Source organism: Rhinoraja longicauda, chromosome 25 (genome assembly GCF_053455715.1).
Source record: "Rhinoraja longicauda isolate Sanriku21f chromosome 25, sRhiLon1.1, whole genome shotgun sequence".
NCBI lineage: Eukaryota > Metazoa > Chordata > Chondrichthyes > Rajiformes > Arhynchobatidae > Rhinoraja > Rhinoraja longicauda.
In genome coordinates, this window is record NC_135977.1 from 8,459,918 (window position 1) to 8,475,263 (window position 15,346).

A 15,346-nucleotide genomic window follows, 5' to 3' on the forward strand; every position below is an offset into this window, starting at 1 on the left:
CCGGGCACTTACCCCTGCAACCGCACGAGATGCAACACCTGTCCCTTTACCTCCCCCCTCAACTCCATCCAAGGACCCAAACAGTCTTTCCAGGTGAGACAAAGGTTCACCTGCACCTCCTCCAACCTCATCTATTGCATCCGCTGCTCTAGATGTCAACTCATTTACATCGGCGAAACCAAGCGCAGGCTCGGCGATCGCTTCGCTGAACACCTGCGCTCGGTCCGCATTAACAAAACTGATCTTCCGGTGGCCGCGCACTTCAACTCCCCCTCCCATTCCCAGTCTGACCTTTCTGTCATGGGCCTCCTCCAGTGCCATAGTGAGGCCCACCGGAAATTGGAGGAACAGCACCTCATATTTCGCCTGGGCAGTTTGCAGCCCAGTGGTATGAACGTCGACTTCTCCAACTTTAGATAGTCCCTCTGTCCCTCCCTTCCCCTCCCCCTTCCCAGATCTCCCTCTATCTTCCTGTCTCCACCTATATCCTTCCTTTGTCCCGCCCCCCTGACATCAGTCTGAAGAAGGGTCTCGACCCGAAACGTCACCCATTCCTTCTCTCCCGAGATGCTGCCTGACCTGCTGAGTTGCTCCAGCATTTTGTGAATAAATCGATTTGTACCAGCATCTGCAGTTATTTTCTTATAGAACAAGCTGCTTGAGGAGGTAGTTGAGACAGAAACGATAACAACATTTAAAAGATATTTGGGCAGGTTCATGGATAGGAAAGGTTTAGAGAGATAGGCCAAACACGGGCAGGTGGGACTAGTGTAGATGGGCCACCTTAGTCATCGTGGGCAAGTTGCGCTGAAGGCCCTGCTTCTGTGCTACGTGACTTTATGATCTCTATGTTTTAACATATATGAATGCTAAAATCATGAGAGATTGAGTAAACACACAGTCTCTTGCCCAGCGTAGCGGAATCGAGAATCAGAGGACATAGGTTTAAGGTGAGGGGGGAAAGATTTAGTAGGAAACTGAGGGGTAACTTTTTTACACAAAGGATGGATGGTATATGGAACGAGCTGTTAGAGGGGGTAGCTGAGGCAGGTACTATCGCAACATTTAATAAAATATTTAGACGAACATGTAGAAGATAGGTTGGAGGCATATGGGCCAACGCAGGCAGGGGGGACCAGTGTAGATGGGACATGTTGGTCGGTGTGGGCAGGTTGGGCTGAAGGGCCTGTTTCCATGCTATATCACTCTGTGACTCTTAACCAAACAATGATTGTTGAACATATTGTGAAGGACTCACGGTCGCAGCATCAGCAGATGGATTTGCAAAAGATGGATAGGTGAGAACGAGAAATAATATGGGTTATTTCTTTGTATTTCTTTTCTTACCATCCACCACAGCCCCAGGCTGTGAATGAAACAAATCTCCAAAAAAGCCTTTGCAATAGAAATTACTTTATTGGATGCATCAGTAACAGAGTTTAAATCAACACGAAATCATTAGCAAATTTTTTATTCTTTGTTTGGGACAGTAATTATAGATTATAAATGAGATTATATAAAAGCCATTTGGCCCATCATACTGGTCCAATATGTAGATTCACTGCCAATGTAGTACCAATCACTAGATTTCCACTATTTGCCAAATAATTTCATTAAGTAATAAAATGATTTAAAATTTCTTCCATCTAAGACACACACAAGGCCAGGCATGGAGCAGTGAACTGTAGTGCATAGGAATAGGTATTTTAGCCACAATGTCCATGCCGAACATGATGCCAACATAAACTAATCTCTTCTGCCTGTACGTGATCCATATCCCACCATATCCATAAGCTCATCTAAAAAGCCTCTTAAACACCATATCCTCCACCATTAGGCACCCACCACTCTCTGTGTATAAAAAGGTGCATGTTTCCTTTTCAACTTTGCCCCACAACTTAAAGCTACAGTTAAGAGATACAGCACGGAAACAGGCCCTTTAGCCCACCGAGTCTGCGCAGACCAACTATCCCCGTTCACTAGCACTATCCCACGTACGAGGGACAATTTACGTTCTTTTACCAAAGCCAATCAACCTACCAACATATACGTCTTTGGAGTGTGGGAGGAAACCGGATCACCCGGAGAAGGCACATGTGGTCACAGGGAGAATGTACAAATTCCGTTCAGACAGCACCCATGGTCAGAATCGAACCTGGGACTCTGGCGCTGTAGGGCAGCAACTCTACCGCTGCGCCACTGTGCCAATCTGTTCATAAAAATAAATTTCACTGTATCTCGGTGCAGGTGACGTTAAAGTACCATTGATTAACAACCCACTTCCCGTTCACTTTCATCCTTTCAGAAGTGCACCCCTTTACCAAGTCTCCCAGAAGGGTCTCGACCCGAAACGTCACCCATTCCTTCTCTCCCAAGATGCTGCCTGACCTGCTGAGTTACTCCAGCATTTTGTGAATAAATCGATTTGTACCAGCATCTGCAGTTATTTTCTTATACTCCCCTTAATCCTCTCTGCTTCAGAAAGAATGCCTGTTTCACCACTGCCTCACAAGATTCCCGATCGGAAATAGGAATAATCAACTTGACACCAAAAATCAGCTGTTCAATTTGTTGGATATATCAGTAAAATACCAGGAATTACATTTCAGATTAAAATGTTTAGTGATTTACTGCAATTGGCATTTTGACATCCCTCTCCAATGCCCCAATACCGATTCCTTGCGCAAATCTTTGTTAAAGCAAGATGCACCAATTGGAGTCTTATTTCAGCAAGAAAGTAACGTTATGAAAAATTCCATAATCAGACAGCGTGCTTGTATCCTGCAGCATGTTGCCATTCCATTCCAGGCAGATATTGGACACTGATTTTCCAGTGTGTTCCGCAACTTCTTGTTTAATATGTTTAATGGGGTAGAAAGGGTTGACATTCAAAGGAAAGGTGAAGCAATCCAATGAAATTACACGCTCTTCACAGGCTGTAAAAACACAAACATAAACAAGGATTGTTACCCTCTGCTCTGCTATAATCTTGCTGTACAGGTAGCAGCGCTGTGGTGCAGCAGGGAGAGCTGCTGCCGCACAGCGCCAGAGACCCGGGTTCCATCCTGACCACGAGTGCTCCATGTGTGGAGTTTGCACGTTCTCCCTGTGACTGTGTTGTCTTCCACCGGGTGCTCCAGTTCCCTCCCGTGTCCCAAAGATGTGCGGGTTTGTAGGTTAATTGGCTTCTGTAAATTGTCACTAGTGTGTAAGGAGGGGATGTGAAAGTGGGTTAGAAGATAGAACTGAAGTGGACGATGGTCGGCGTGGACTCGGATGGGCTGAATGGCCTTTTTCCATTCTGTATCTCTAAAAGCTGAAACTCAAAATACTACTCAGTCTACTTTAGTGTACAAAATCATGAGAGGAATCTAACGTCATAGTGTCTCGCAAGGACCTTTCTCACCCCAGTCATTCCCTCTTCTCCCCAATCCCATCGGGCAGACGATAGAAAAAAATTGAAAGCATGTACCACCAGACTCAGAACCAGCTTCTTCCCCTCTGTTATCAGATTTCTGAACATTCATGGTGTCAATCAAACAAGTACGATAGGCAGAGCAAAGAGAAAAATATCAAACTGCAAAATTCTGTGGCATTACACTTCCAAAGTTCAATGTCTACAATAAGACCCTTTGGCCTAACTTGCCCACACCAGCCAACACCCCCTATCTACACTAGTCCCACCTCCCTGCATTTGGCCCACATCCCTCTAAACCTGCCCTATCCATGTACCTGTCTAAATGTTTCTTAAACATAGGTAAATGCTTCCTAAACATTCTTCCCATAAGCTAGGGTGCAGTCCTAATCTTCCAACCCACCTCATTGCAGGCATTGAACTTTGTCTCTGGAAGTGCACTGCTACAGAATTCTGCACTTTTGTATTTTTCTCTGTGCTCTCTCTGCCTGTTATATTTGTGTACGGTTTGATTGTAATCATGGATGGTGTTATCTGATTTAATTTGGAAAGCATGCAAACAAAAGCTTTTCACCATGACCTCAGTACATGTGGCAACAATAAACCAATTCCCATGCATGTTTCCTGTGATATTTTACCTGAACATCCCAGGGGATGACATTTTTCACACAGTTCTGCTGTAAACAGACCTCGGCCGCTTCTGCCACCAGATCCCATCTTGCTGCTGCAGCAATGTTACCTGTTGGATCTGCGGGGTCGAGGATCATTGGCCTAAAGGTTCAAACACATAAGAGTCAGCAGCCAAAAAACAATTTTACTAGCTCGATCTGCACACCACAAAATCCATTGGGAATTACCTCTTGGGGAAACCTTTAAGGCTGCTTACCCTTTCATCGATTCCTTGTTGCCTCCTAACCTTCTGTACCCTAGACTAAATACTGAGGACATCAGTGGGCAGCGGTAGAGTCCTGGGCTCGATCGTGACCACGGGTGCTGTCTGTACAGAATTTGTACGTTCTCCCCATGACCTGTGTGGGATTTCTCCGGTTTCCACCCACACGCCAAAGGCGTACAGGTTTGTAGGCTAAGTGGCTTCAGTAAATTCTCCCGACCCGGAACATCACCTATCCTTTTTCTCCAGAGATGCTGCCTGACCTGCTGAGTTACTCCAGCAATTTGTGTCTATCGTTGGTATAAATCAGCATCTGCAGTTCCTTCCCATTGCACATAATCTTTCACTGTGCTGTGTTGATTCTAGAATTCCAGAAAGGCCAAGTATGGTTTCAACATAACTTACTTGGGTTCTCTAAGTTTTTCTTTCAGAAATCTGCCAATGCAGTCAGAGTCAAAGTTGTAGTTTCTGGTCCAAAATATCCAAAGCTGTTTGTACTGGACAATCAGTTCCAGAACGGTGCGAAATCCTTCCGCGGTGCTGAACTTTTCTCCCTTCCCAGCGCTCTCCCATGCATAGATGATCAGCAGCTCGAGAGCATACTTCGGTGGTAAATCCTCCCCGACTCTCAGTTGGGTTTTATACGGGCGACGGACATGCTGTCGGATAAAATAAATCAACATTTGAGCCTTCAGGCATTGACTGTGTCTTTCTCGTTTGAATAACTTCAGGGCCCAGATAGATAGCTCAGTCGGTAGAGCATCAGACTTATAATCTGAGGGTCCAGGGTTCGAGTCCCTGTTCGGGCGATTACTTTAGGGGCGGTAATGTGGTGTAGCAGTAGAGTTGCTGCTTTACAGTGCCAGAGACCCGGCTTCAACTATGGATGCTGTCTGTACGGAGTTTGCACATTCTCCCTGTGACAGTGTGGGTTTTCTCCGGGTGCTCCAGTTTCCTCCCACATGCAGGTTTGTAGATTAACCGGCATCTGTAAATTGTTCCTAGTGTGTAGGGTAGAACTAGTGTACGGGTAATCACTGGTCGGTGCAGACTCGGTGGGCCGAAGGACCTGTTTCCAAGTTGAATCTCTAAACTAAACCAGTTAAAAATTAAGGAACGTAACGCCATACATTAAAGAACATAATCGCCAAATTATAGAACCATTCACTGTTTCCTCAGGTGGAAAATTCAACTTTAACATAGTTAACAAAAATATTAACGAAGGGATGAGAATATTTTACGCAATTAACTATTACGGTTTTGGGTGCATTGTTTAGTTTAGTTTACAGCATGGATACTGGTTAGTTCCAGGACCGGAGACAAATTTAAACCAAAGGTAGAAGGGGTTGCAAGGAAAAACCTTCTATACAAAGATTTGTTACGTTCTGGAAACACTGCTTGTAGAGGTGGCTGAAACAGAATGAATCAGTTTCTTCAAAAGGAAGACACAAGGAACTGTAAATGCTAATTTATATATTTTTTTAAACATAGCGCTGGAGTAACTCAGCTGGTCAGGCAGCATCTCTGGAGGACTCTGGATAGACGACGTTTCGTATTAGGGCCCTTTTTCAGTCTGGTTAGAGTAGGAGGAGAAAGCTGGAAAAGAGGAGCGGGCAGGACAAAGTCTGGCAAGTGATAGGTGGATATGGGTGTGGGGGGGGGGGGGGGAGGGGTAAATTGACAGATGGATGGACAAAGGCTAGAAATGAAAAGGAGACAAAAGGGTGTAGGATAAGGAGAGAAGAGGAGTGAAACGAGAAGCCGGAGAAAGGGATAGTTGGAAGGGGATAGGGGGAATGGAACAGGGTGTCGGGATAGTGGAACAATCAGGTGAGTGCATGGTGGGGCTGGATGGGGACTTGAGAGAGAATCATTTACAGGGGTATAGGGAACAGCAGGCGTATGGACCAACAAGATTAATTTACTGGTATCTGACATGGACTTGATTGACCAAATGTACTAGAACAATGTGATTTGATGTGCACTTGTTCTTCCAAAAGCAATTCAACTTAAATAACTGCATGCACCTCATCATAGAACAATTTCAGCAGCAGTCTCCAAATATACCTCAGTATACCAATACTTCACAAGTCGGATGAGGCCTTTCAGTTTAGTGGGTCGGATTATTATAAAGTCTCTCTGAAGTTCGGTGAAGCATGTTGAGAATTCTCCCCCACGTTCTCCAGTTTTAATGAGAGCTTCATAGACCTGATGATTCGGGCGAGTCCCTGTCAGTTGACCTTCAGGACAAAAACGTGACATTTTATTGCTTAGATACTGACAATTTCTGTAATATTAAACTTAATAAGATGTTTGTCATTGACAGAACGATATATAAACATGAGGAAACCTTGGAGGCATTCATCAATGGTATTTCATAGAAACATAGAAAATAGGTGCAGGAGTAGGACATTCTGCCCTTCAAGCCAACACTGCCATTCAATATGATCATGGCTGTACCCCGTTCCTGCTTTCTCCCCATATCCCTATGATTCCGTTAGCCCTAAGAGTTACATCTAACTCTCTCTTGAAAACATCCAGTGAATTGGCCTCCACTGCCTTCTGTGGGAGAGAATTCCACAGATTCACAACTCTCTGGGTCAAAAGGTTTTTCCTCATCACTCACTTTTTTCGGCAAAATCTTAAGCAATCACGATAACTAATTAAAGTTTTTTTCCAACATATTTGACAGCTTCAAAGATGGCAAAAAAAATTACATCACAGGGAGATCCAGAGTCAGACAACCTCAGCAAGATAATGTTCCAGCTCTTAGTTTAGTTTGGAGCTACAGCGCGGAAACAGACCCTTCGGGTTCAGGTGAAATAGTGAAATCAGTCCGCAGAAATCGATCAGCGATTCCTGCACATTAATATAATCCTACACACAAATTTACATTTATACCAAGCCAATTAACCTACAAACCTGTACATCTTTGGAGTGTGGGAAGAAAACCCACGTGGTCACAGGGAGAACGGAGAAACTCCGTACAGACGGCACCCATGGTCAGAATTGAACCCGGATCTCTGGTGCTGTAAGGCAGCAACTCTACCGCTGGGCAATCCATTCCGGACCCACTCTAGAGGCTTAAACACGAAAATCTAGGCTGACATTTCAATCCATTATTGAAAATGTCGTACGAATCTGAGGTCCTCCAATTCCTACTTTACCTCGCACTAAACATTATTCCCTTTATTCTGTATCTGTATACTGTGGATAGCTTGATTGTAATCATATTTAGGTCTTTCTGCTGACAGGATAACATGGAACAAAACAACTTTTCACTGGACCTCAGTACATGTGACAATAATAAACTAAACTAATCTAAACTACCGACCAGCGACAAAAAAGCAAAGGACAAGAGTCATTGCTCCTATTTTAAGAAAAGCCATGGTTTGATCCTCTGTTACCTAACCATTATTTTTCCTTCCATCCACCACAAAAAAGAATTGATCATTTGACATATTGCTGTTGTGGAAGCTTGCTATGCGAGAATTGACTGCTATGCGTATAGAATCATAGAGTCATATGGTATGGAAACAGGCCCTATGGTCAGCCCAACTCAACGCCATTGACCGGGATTCCGCTAGTCCTAAGCTAAGCTAGTCCTATTTGCCTGCTTTTTAGCCCATATTCCTCTGAACCTTTCCGATGCGTGCATTATAATGATATCTACACTTTAATGAAACTCTTTGGGACAATCTGAACTCAAAAAAGACATTGCAATAAGTGAAAATTGTCCTTTTATGTAATCAAAAGGATAACTTATTTTCCATTAAACCGGTTATTTTCAATGTGTTCAAAGCCTCCTACCTAAGGCATCATATGCAGGGAGAACATCGACCTCAACAAAATCAGACGATTCTGTGGATTTAAACTGGAGGTTCAGGGAACGAGGAGAAGAAGAAGAGGGAATTATTCTGGGCGGTGTCATTTTGATCTGATGTCCAATGTTTTTCTCGTATTTCAAAAACAGATCACGAATGTTGCTCAAAATATCAGCCCGGTTTTTCTTTTGGTCTTCAAAACACTTGAAGTAGTTGAGAAAGATAACCATATCTGCATCAGAGCCATTTTTTACAGCTGTTCCTTTTCCAAGGGAGCCACCCTAAAAGAAGAGGCAAAACAACAATACAATCTTTTAAATAAATGATTTTTAGTTTTTGTTTAGTTTAGAGATGCAGCACGTGAACAGGCCCTTTGGCCCACTGAGTCCTCACTAACCGGTGATCCCCTTCCAACGCACCAGGGACAATTTATAATCTTTTACCAAAGTCAATTAACCTACAAACCTGTACGTCTTTGGAGTGTGCGAGGAAACCGGAGCACCCAGAGAAAACCCACGCGATCAAGGGGAGAATGTACACACTCCGTGCAGACAGCAACCGTAGTCAGGATCGAACCTGGGTCTCTGGCGCTGTAAGGCAGCAACTCTACCACTTATTCACAAAAAAGTTGTCGAAATCTAGAGTCTACTCTTGTGGTAGAGTGTATGGTAAGGTCCTTTGGAAGAATGACAAATAATTGATTGCATATATCAAGGGTTATTGGTTCAAATACTGATAAACCATCATTTAAATGAGCCTGGTGGCCTATTTCTGTTGGATTAGAAATGTGGGTGGCACAGTCATGCACCAGCAAGAGCCACTGCCTCACAACGCCAGGGACCTGGGTTTGATCCTGACCTCGGGTGCTGTCTGTGTGGAGTTTGCACAATCTCCATGTGACTGTGTGGGTTTCCTCTGGGTGCTCCGGTTTCCACCCAAATCCCAAAGACGTGCAGGTTTGTAGGTTATTTGGCAAGTGTAAAATTGCCCCTAATTTGTTTCAGTTTCAGTTTAGTTTATTGTCGCGTGTACCGAGGTACAGTGAAAAGCTTTTGTTGTGTGCTAACCAGTCATCAGAAAGACAATAAGTGATTACAATCAAACCATTTACATTGTACAGATACATAAGGGTAGCAATTGGAGGAAAAGTGGAATAACATAGAACTAGTGTGAATGGGTGAACAATGGGCAGTGTAGACTCGGAGGGCAGAAGGGCCATTTTCCACGCTGTATTTCTAAATTAAATACAGGGTTATTAACTTATCTTGTGCTTGAGATGGCTCGGCCTACTAGAGTTGCCTTGATCTCACAAAAGGCTCAATACCACTCATGAATCCAGGCAGTGGGTTAGTTGTCAAGCATAGAATACCATGACCATGGTTGATTGCTGTGATCATAACTCTTCATATGTTCATAAGTCATAGGAGCAGAATTAAGCCCTTTGGCCCATCGAGACTACTCTGCTGTTCAATCATGGTTGATCTATCTTTCTCTCTCAACCCAATTCTCCTGCCTTCTTCCTGTAACCCATGACACCCTAACCCTGAACCTGTCAATCTCCGCTTTAAAAAATCCCAAAGACTTCGCCTTCACAACTATCTGTGACAATAAATTCCACAGATTTACCACCCTCTTTAGCCAAAGAAAATCCTCCTCACCTCTTGGGCATGAGAAATCAGGAGTATGAAATTTTAGTTTAAAGATACATCCCTTCTGCCCACTGAGTCCATGCCAACCATCGATCACCCGTTCACATCAGTTCCACTCCCTACACATCCGGGGCAATTCACAGAGGCCAATTAACCTACAAACCCACAGGTCATTGGATTGTGGGAGGAAATTGGGGCACGTGGGAAACCCATGCAGTCACAGTGTGAAGGTGCAAACTCCACACACAGACATCACCTGAGGTCAGGATCAAACCCGGGTCCCTGTGGCCACAGGGCAGCACCAGTGATCCTGAGACCTTCTTTGTGTTCCACTCCGTACCATAATCTACTGTATCTGCTATTCCAGGTGTGGACTCCTATATATCGGGGAGACCAAGCGTTCGTTTCGCTGAACACCCCCACTCAGTCTGCCTAAACCCCGCCTGTTCTCCTGGTCGATAAACACTTGAACTCCCCCTCCCATACCCACACTGACCTTTCTGTCCTGGGCCTCCCCCATTGTCGGTGAGGCCCAGTGCAAATTGGAGGAACAGCACCTCATATTTCGCTTGGGCAGCTTACACCCCAGCGGTATGAGTATTGTCTTCTCTAACTTCAAGTAACCATTGTTTTCCGTCTCTCTCCATCCCTCCCCCTTCCCAGTTCTCTGACCAGTCCGTCCGTCCCCCTGATTACATTTGATCTCTGTTTGCTTTGTTGTCACCATCTCCTAACTGACAAAGCTATTCTACATTTTCCTTAAGCTGCATCTCTTTTGATGTCTCATTTTCACCCTTACACTTACCACTTTACCCTTCCTTATTTATATCTCCCTCTCCCCTGAATCTCAGTCTGAAGAAGGGTCTCAACCCAAAACGTCACGCATTCCTTCTCTCCAGAGATGCAGCTTGTCCCTGAGTTACTCCAGCACTCTGTGTCTATTTTCTGTACCACTGCCTATTTCCGTTCAGTATACAATTCTGTCATCTCACCTTCACAGCTTTACTGATTTTATAGAAACATTGGCCCTTTAAGAACGTACAAATCTTGTCAATGGTCTCAGCCACTTGTTTCAAAAATCTTTCATCAGGTTGGAGATGTGAGTAAATAAATGTGTCCAGTTCACTGGGTGGCGTTTGAAACAAATCTATAACTCTTTTCTGTAATAAAAGAAAAGATAGAATTCAGCAAAGTTAACTTCGATAGGAGCTCTGAAGAGAATCACAAAATCCTTCAGGTATGGAAATAGATCACTCAGTATACAGAGTCAATGCCAAGTCTGAATACAGCAGGTCACAAAGTGCTGGAAGAACTCAACAGTTCAGGCAGCATCTGCGGAGAGAAAGGATGGCCGATGTTTCCAGTCACAGAGTGATACAGTGTGGAAACAGGCCCCTCATCCCAACTTGTCCACACCGACCAGCATGACCCACCTACACTAATCCCACCTGCCAGCGTTTGGCGCACATCCCTCTAAACCTGTCCTATCCATGTACCTGCCTAAATGTTTCTTAAATGTTGTGATAGCCCCTGCCTCAACTACCTCCTCAGGCAGTTTGTTCCATACACCCACCACCACTGTCACCACTGTCCCCACTGTCACACTGTCACCACTGTCACACTGTGTGACAAAGTTACCCCTTAGATTGCTATTAAGTCTTTCATCTGGTGGGAGTGGGCGCTGGACAAGGGACTGTAGGAAGTACCAGAGGCCATAGCCGTAGGGGAAAAGATTCATGAGGAATCTGAGGGGTAACTTTTTCACACAGAGGGTGGTATGTGGATGGAACAAGCTGCCAGAAGAAGTAGTTTAGGCTGAGACAATCCCAACGATTAAGAAAGTTAGACAAGTACATGGATAGGACAGGTTTGGAGGGATATGGATCAAACGGGGGCAGGTGGGACTAGTGCAGATGGGACATGTTGGTCGGTGTGCGCAAGTTGGTCCGATGGGCCTGTTTCCACGCTGTATCACTCTGATAGGGTTGCCAACTGTCCCGTATTAGCCGGGACATCCCGTATTTTGGGCTAAATTGGGTTGTCCCGTATTTGAGGGCGGTTCAGGGTTGGACCGCCAGGCGCTAGTGGGTTTTCATTCTCCGGGTTAATTCTCCCCCCCCCCCCCCCCCCCCTCCCTCCCTCTCTCTCCTCTCCCTTGGGAGTGTTTTTAATTTCCACGTTTTAATCTCTTAGGCGTCTCTCAAGCGCTCACCCACCCAGCCCTGCTCGGTCGGAGGCGGAGCGCTCACAAATTCCCTGGGCACCGACGCTCAGGGAATCTCCCGAGTGCCAGCCCTCCCCCCGCAAGAGCGAACACCTGGCGAACTGTCACAGCAGGTAGCGGCTCTGACATTTGATCAACCGCCTCATTAGATCTGTTGCCGTTCGATGTCCATCTCGCCTCCTGCAAGATTCCTCACAAGTCCCTCCCTCGCCGCTTCCTCCCACTGAAAGGCTATAACACGGTTCTCTTATCTCCCTGTAAAACCCCGCCGGACGCCAGCCCCTTCTTCGGTCCCGATAGAAACATAGAAATAGGTGCAGGAGGAGGCCATTCGGCCCTTCGAGCCAGCACCGCCATTCATTGTGATCATGGCTGATCGTCCACAATCAATAACCCGTACCTGCCTTCTCCCCATATCCCTTGATTCCACTAGCAACCTAAAGCTCTATCTAACTCTCTCTTAAATCCATCCAGTGATTTGGCTGATTCCTGAAACTCGCCTCTTCTGTATCCACTTCTCTCTCTCTCTCTCTCTCTCTCTCCAGCCTCAGCTCAGATACCCCGCATACAAAACAGCTGACTCAATCGACCTTTCATGAAGATAAATAGGAGAGAAAGTGCACAGGGTAGCGTTAGAAACTAACAAGCCAGCTCAGGTGAGCGAGTGCGTCTGCTCAACAGAGCAGGTATAACTCTAAATATACCACAGGAAAACAATTTTAATTAAACAGTAAAGCATTAGCACTTTCTAAATAGGTCAGTACCAGTCAGAATAAGACATCACGTTTGACACATCACAGCCATTATCTGCTAAACCAAACTAAGATATGGAATAAACCATTCTTTATCGAGAAACCACCCGTTATATCGTGTAGTGTAGAAACCTACATTTTCAAAAGAGTTAAAGTTTTTTAACATCTATCATTTATATATATTTTTTTTAAAAACATTTAACGCAAGGAACTGCAGATGCTGGTTTAACCAAAGGGAAAAAAAGACACAAAGTGCTGGAGTAACTCAGCAGGTCGGGCAGCATCTGTGGAGAACACAAATACATGGTAACATATTAGATAGATGGATACATGGTAACATGTTCCCTCTTTCAGTGAAACATTATCAAACCGCAACAGCTCATTGAACACGGTGTAATGACATAAATAATATTCCTCTTCATTTGTCATTTCATGCAGTTCATTGTGTGTTTATCTGTAAAATTGTGCATCAGATTTGTGAAAAATAATCCCACAAACTATAGACAACTCACCTCCATTGTGCGCAGGCTTGGATTCCTGGTGCAAATGAGTCCAACAGGGAAGTTTATTTTTAATGTTCGTTGGTTCTATTCACTTCTCCTTCTGGTTAAGTTTCGATTCCGGACTCTGACATCAGTCATTTCCCCGTTATCGGGTTAAGTTTCGAGTTTCTATTTCCTGGTCTGACGATGCAAAATAACGAAGTCAACATCAACATCAGGAACTCAAAAGATAGCGACAACAATCGACAGGCCAGGCGGCAACTGCAACAAGAGAAACAGCGATGACAATTCAGAGGGGTTTTTGTCAAAACTGGCCGATGGTGAAAATAGGTTTTAAGTGAGGACACAAGGAACTGCAGGTGCTGTCTGTTTACAGAAACAGATGCAAAAGGGCTGGAGTAACGCAGCGGGTCAGGCAGCACCTCTGGACAGGCGCCCTGTTTCAGTGAAGACAAGTTAGTTTTAAGTAGCAGACTGGAAGCTGGAAAGGGTGCAGAGAAGATTTACGAGGATGTTGTCAGGGCTTGTGGGCCTGAGCTCCAGGGAGAGGTTGGGCAGGTGAGGACTGTATTCCTTGCAGCACAGGAGGATGAGGATCTTATGGAGGTGGAGAGACCATGAATAGATATAGTAGTTGTAGAGTCTTTTACCCAGAGTAGGGGAATCAAGAACCAGAGGATATAGGTTTAAGATGGAGAGGGGAAAGATTTAATAGGAACCTGAGGGGGCAATGTTTTCACACAGAGGATGGTGGGCATATAGAACAAGCTGGAGTAGGTAGTAGAGGCAGATTCTATCGCAATGTTTAAGAAACATTTGGACAGGTACATGTACACGCTCTATGTCTTCTTTCTTCAGTAGGGTTGCCAACTATCTCACCCCCATATAAGGGAAAAGGGGACGTCACTGCCCCACGTGACCTCACCCAGCCAGCGGCCATGTGCTCCCACTCCACCAATGGCGGCTGCCCAGGCCGGGAGGCGGGTTGCTAAGCAACCTCCGTTAGGCAGCGCCCGGACCTACACTGTCCGGGCCTACACTGTCCGGGCCAACACTGTCCGGGCCTACACTGTCCGGGCCTACACTGTCCGGGCCTACACTGTCCGGGCAAACAGTGTCAGGGCCTATACTGTCCGGGCCTACACTGTCCAGGCCTACACTGTCTGGAACGACATTGTCCAGGTCGGCAGTGTCAGGGCCTACACTGTCCGGGCCTACACTGTCCGGGCCTACACTGTCCGGGCCTACACTGTCCGGGCCTACACTGTCCGGGCCTACACTGTCCGGGCCTACACTGTCCGGGCCTACACTGTCCGGGCCTACACTGTCCGGGCCAACACTGTCCGGGCCTACACTGTCCGGGCCTACACTGTCCGGGCCTACACTGTCCGGGCCTACACTGTCCGGGCGTACAGTATCAGGATCTACAGCATCCGGGCCTACAGCGTCCGGGCCTACAGCGCCCTGGCCCACAACGTCCTGGCCTACAGCGCCCCCCGGGCCTAATACGGGACAAGGGCGGTCTCGTACGGGACAAACCAATTTAGCCCAAAATATGGATGTCCTGGCTAATAGGGAACATTTGGCAACCCTGTTCTTTAGCAACTGTGGCTTCACCCCAGCTGTTGTAGATCGATCCCTCTGTCCGAAGAAGGGTCTCAACCCGAAACGCCACCTCTTCCTTCTACCCAGAGATGCTGCCTGGCCCGCTGAGTTACTCCAGCACTTTGTGTCTATCTTCGGTTTAAACCAGCATCTGCAGTTGCCTCCTACACTGATCTCTCACCCGTGTCTCCTCTGACTCCCATTGTCTGCTCTTGCTCCCCGCTCCCCCGAGATGGATCAAGATGGAGTTCCCCTGGTCCTCACCAGCCTCCACATCCAGTTAGTTCGTTCGTTTATTGTCACGTTTACCGAGGTACAGGGAACAGCTTTGTTGTTGTATACTATCCAGTCAGTAGAAACACTAGCGATGATCACAATCAAGCTGGCCACAGTATACAGATACAGGATAAAGGGAATAATGTTTAATGCAAGATAAAGTCCAGTAAAGTCCAATTAAAGATAGGGTCTCCAATGAGATAGAT

The 15,346-nt window shown here is 45.8% G+C and overlaps 2 protein-coding genes and 1 non-coding gene across 3 annotated transcripts in view; 1 reads left to right on the plus strand and 2 right to left on the minus strand.

Moving 5' to 3' along the window:
* LOC144606089 (2'-5'-oligoadenylate synthase 1-like) overlaps positions 1–15,346 on the minus strand; it is a 39,626-nt gene that overhangs the window by 8,769 nt on the left and 15,511 nt on the right. The gene's annotated exons all lie outside the window — the stretch shown is intronic.
* On the minus strand, positions 1,409–13,370 carry LOC144606090 (2'-5'-oligoadenylate synthase 3-like). Its single transcript, XM_078421894.1, has 7 exons — positions 13,269–13,370; positions 10,773–10,940; positions 8,118–8,412; positions 6,375–6,547; positions 4,713–4,966; positions 4,054–4,186; positions 1,409–2,936 (listed from the first exon to the last, which is right to left on the minus strand). Exons 1-7 carry the CDS (start codon positions 13,272–13,274, stop codon positions 2,919–2,921), a joined length of 1,047 nt encoding a protein of 348 aa, XP_078278020.1. The 5' UTR covers positions 13,275–13,370; the 3' UTR covers positions 1,409–2,918.
* On the plus strand, positions 5,040–5,116 carry trnai-uau (transfer RNA isoleucine (anticodon UAU)). Its single transcript has one exon. It is a non-coding gene; the product is annotated as a tRNA-Ile (tRNA).

Excerpts from the sequence above, each read along its gene's own strand:
- LOC144606090 (XM_078421894.1), bottom strand. Across the intron at positions 8,413-10,772 it reads AAATCAGTAAAGCTGTGAAG|GGTGGCTCCCTTGGAAAAGG; the intron begins GTGAGATGACAG and ends CTCTTCTTTTAG. Across the intron at positions 4,967-6,374 it reads TGAAGTATTGGTATACTGAG|CATGTCCGTCGCCCGTATAA; the intron begins GTATATTTGGAG and ends TTTATCCGACAG.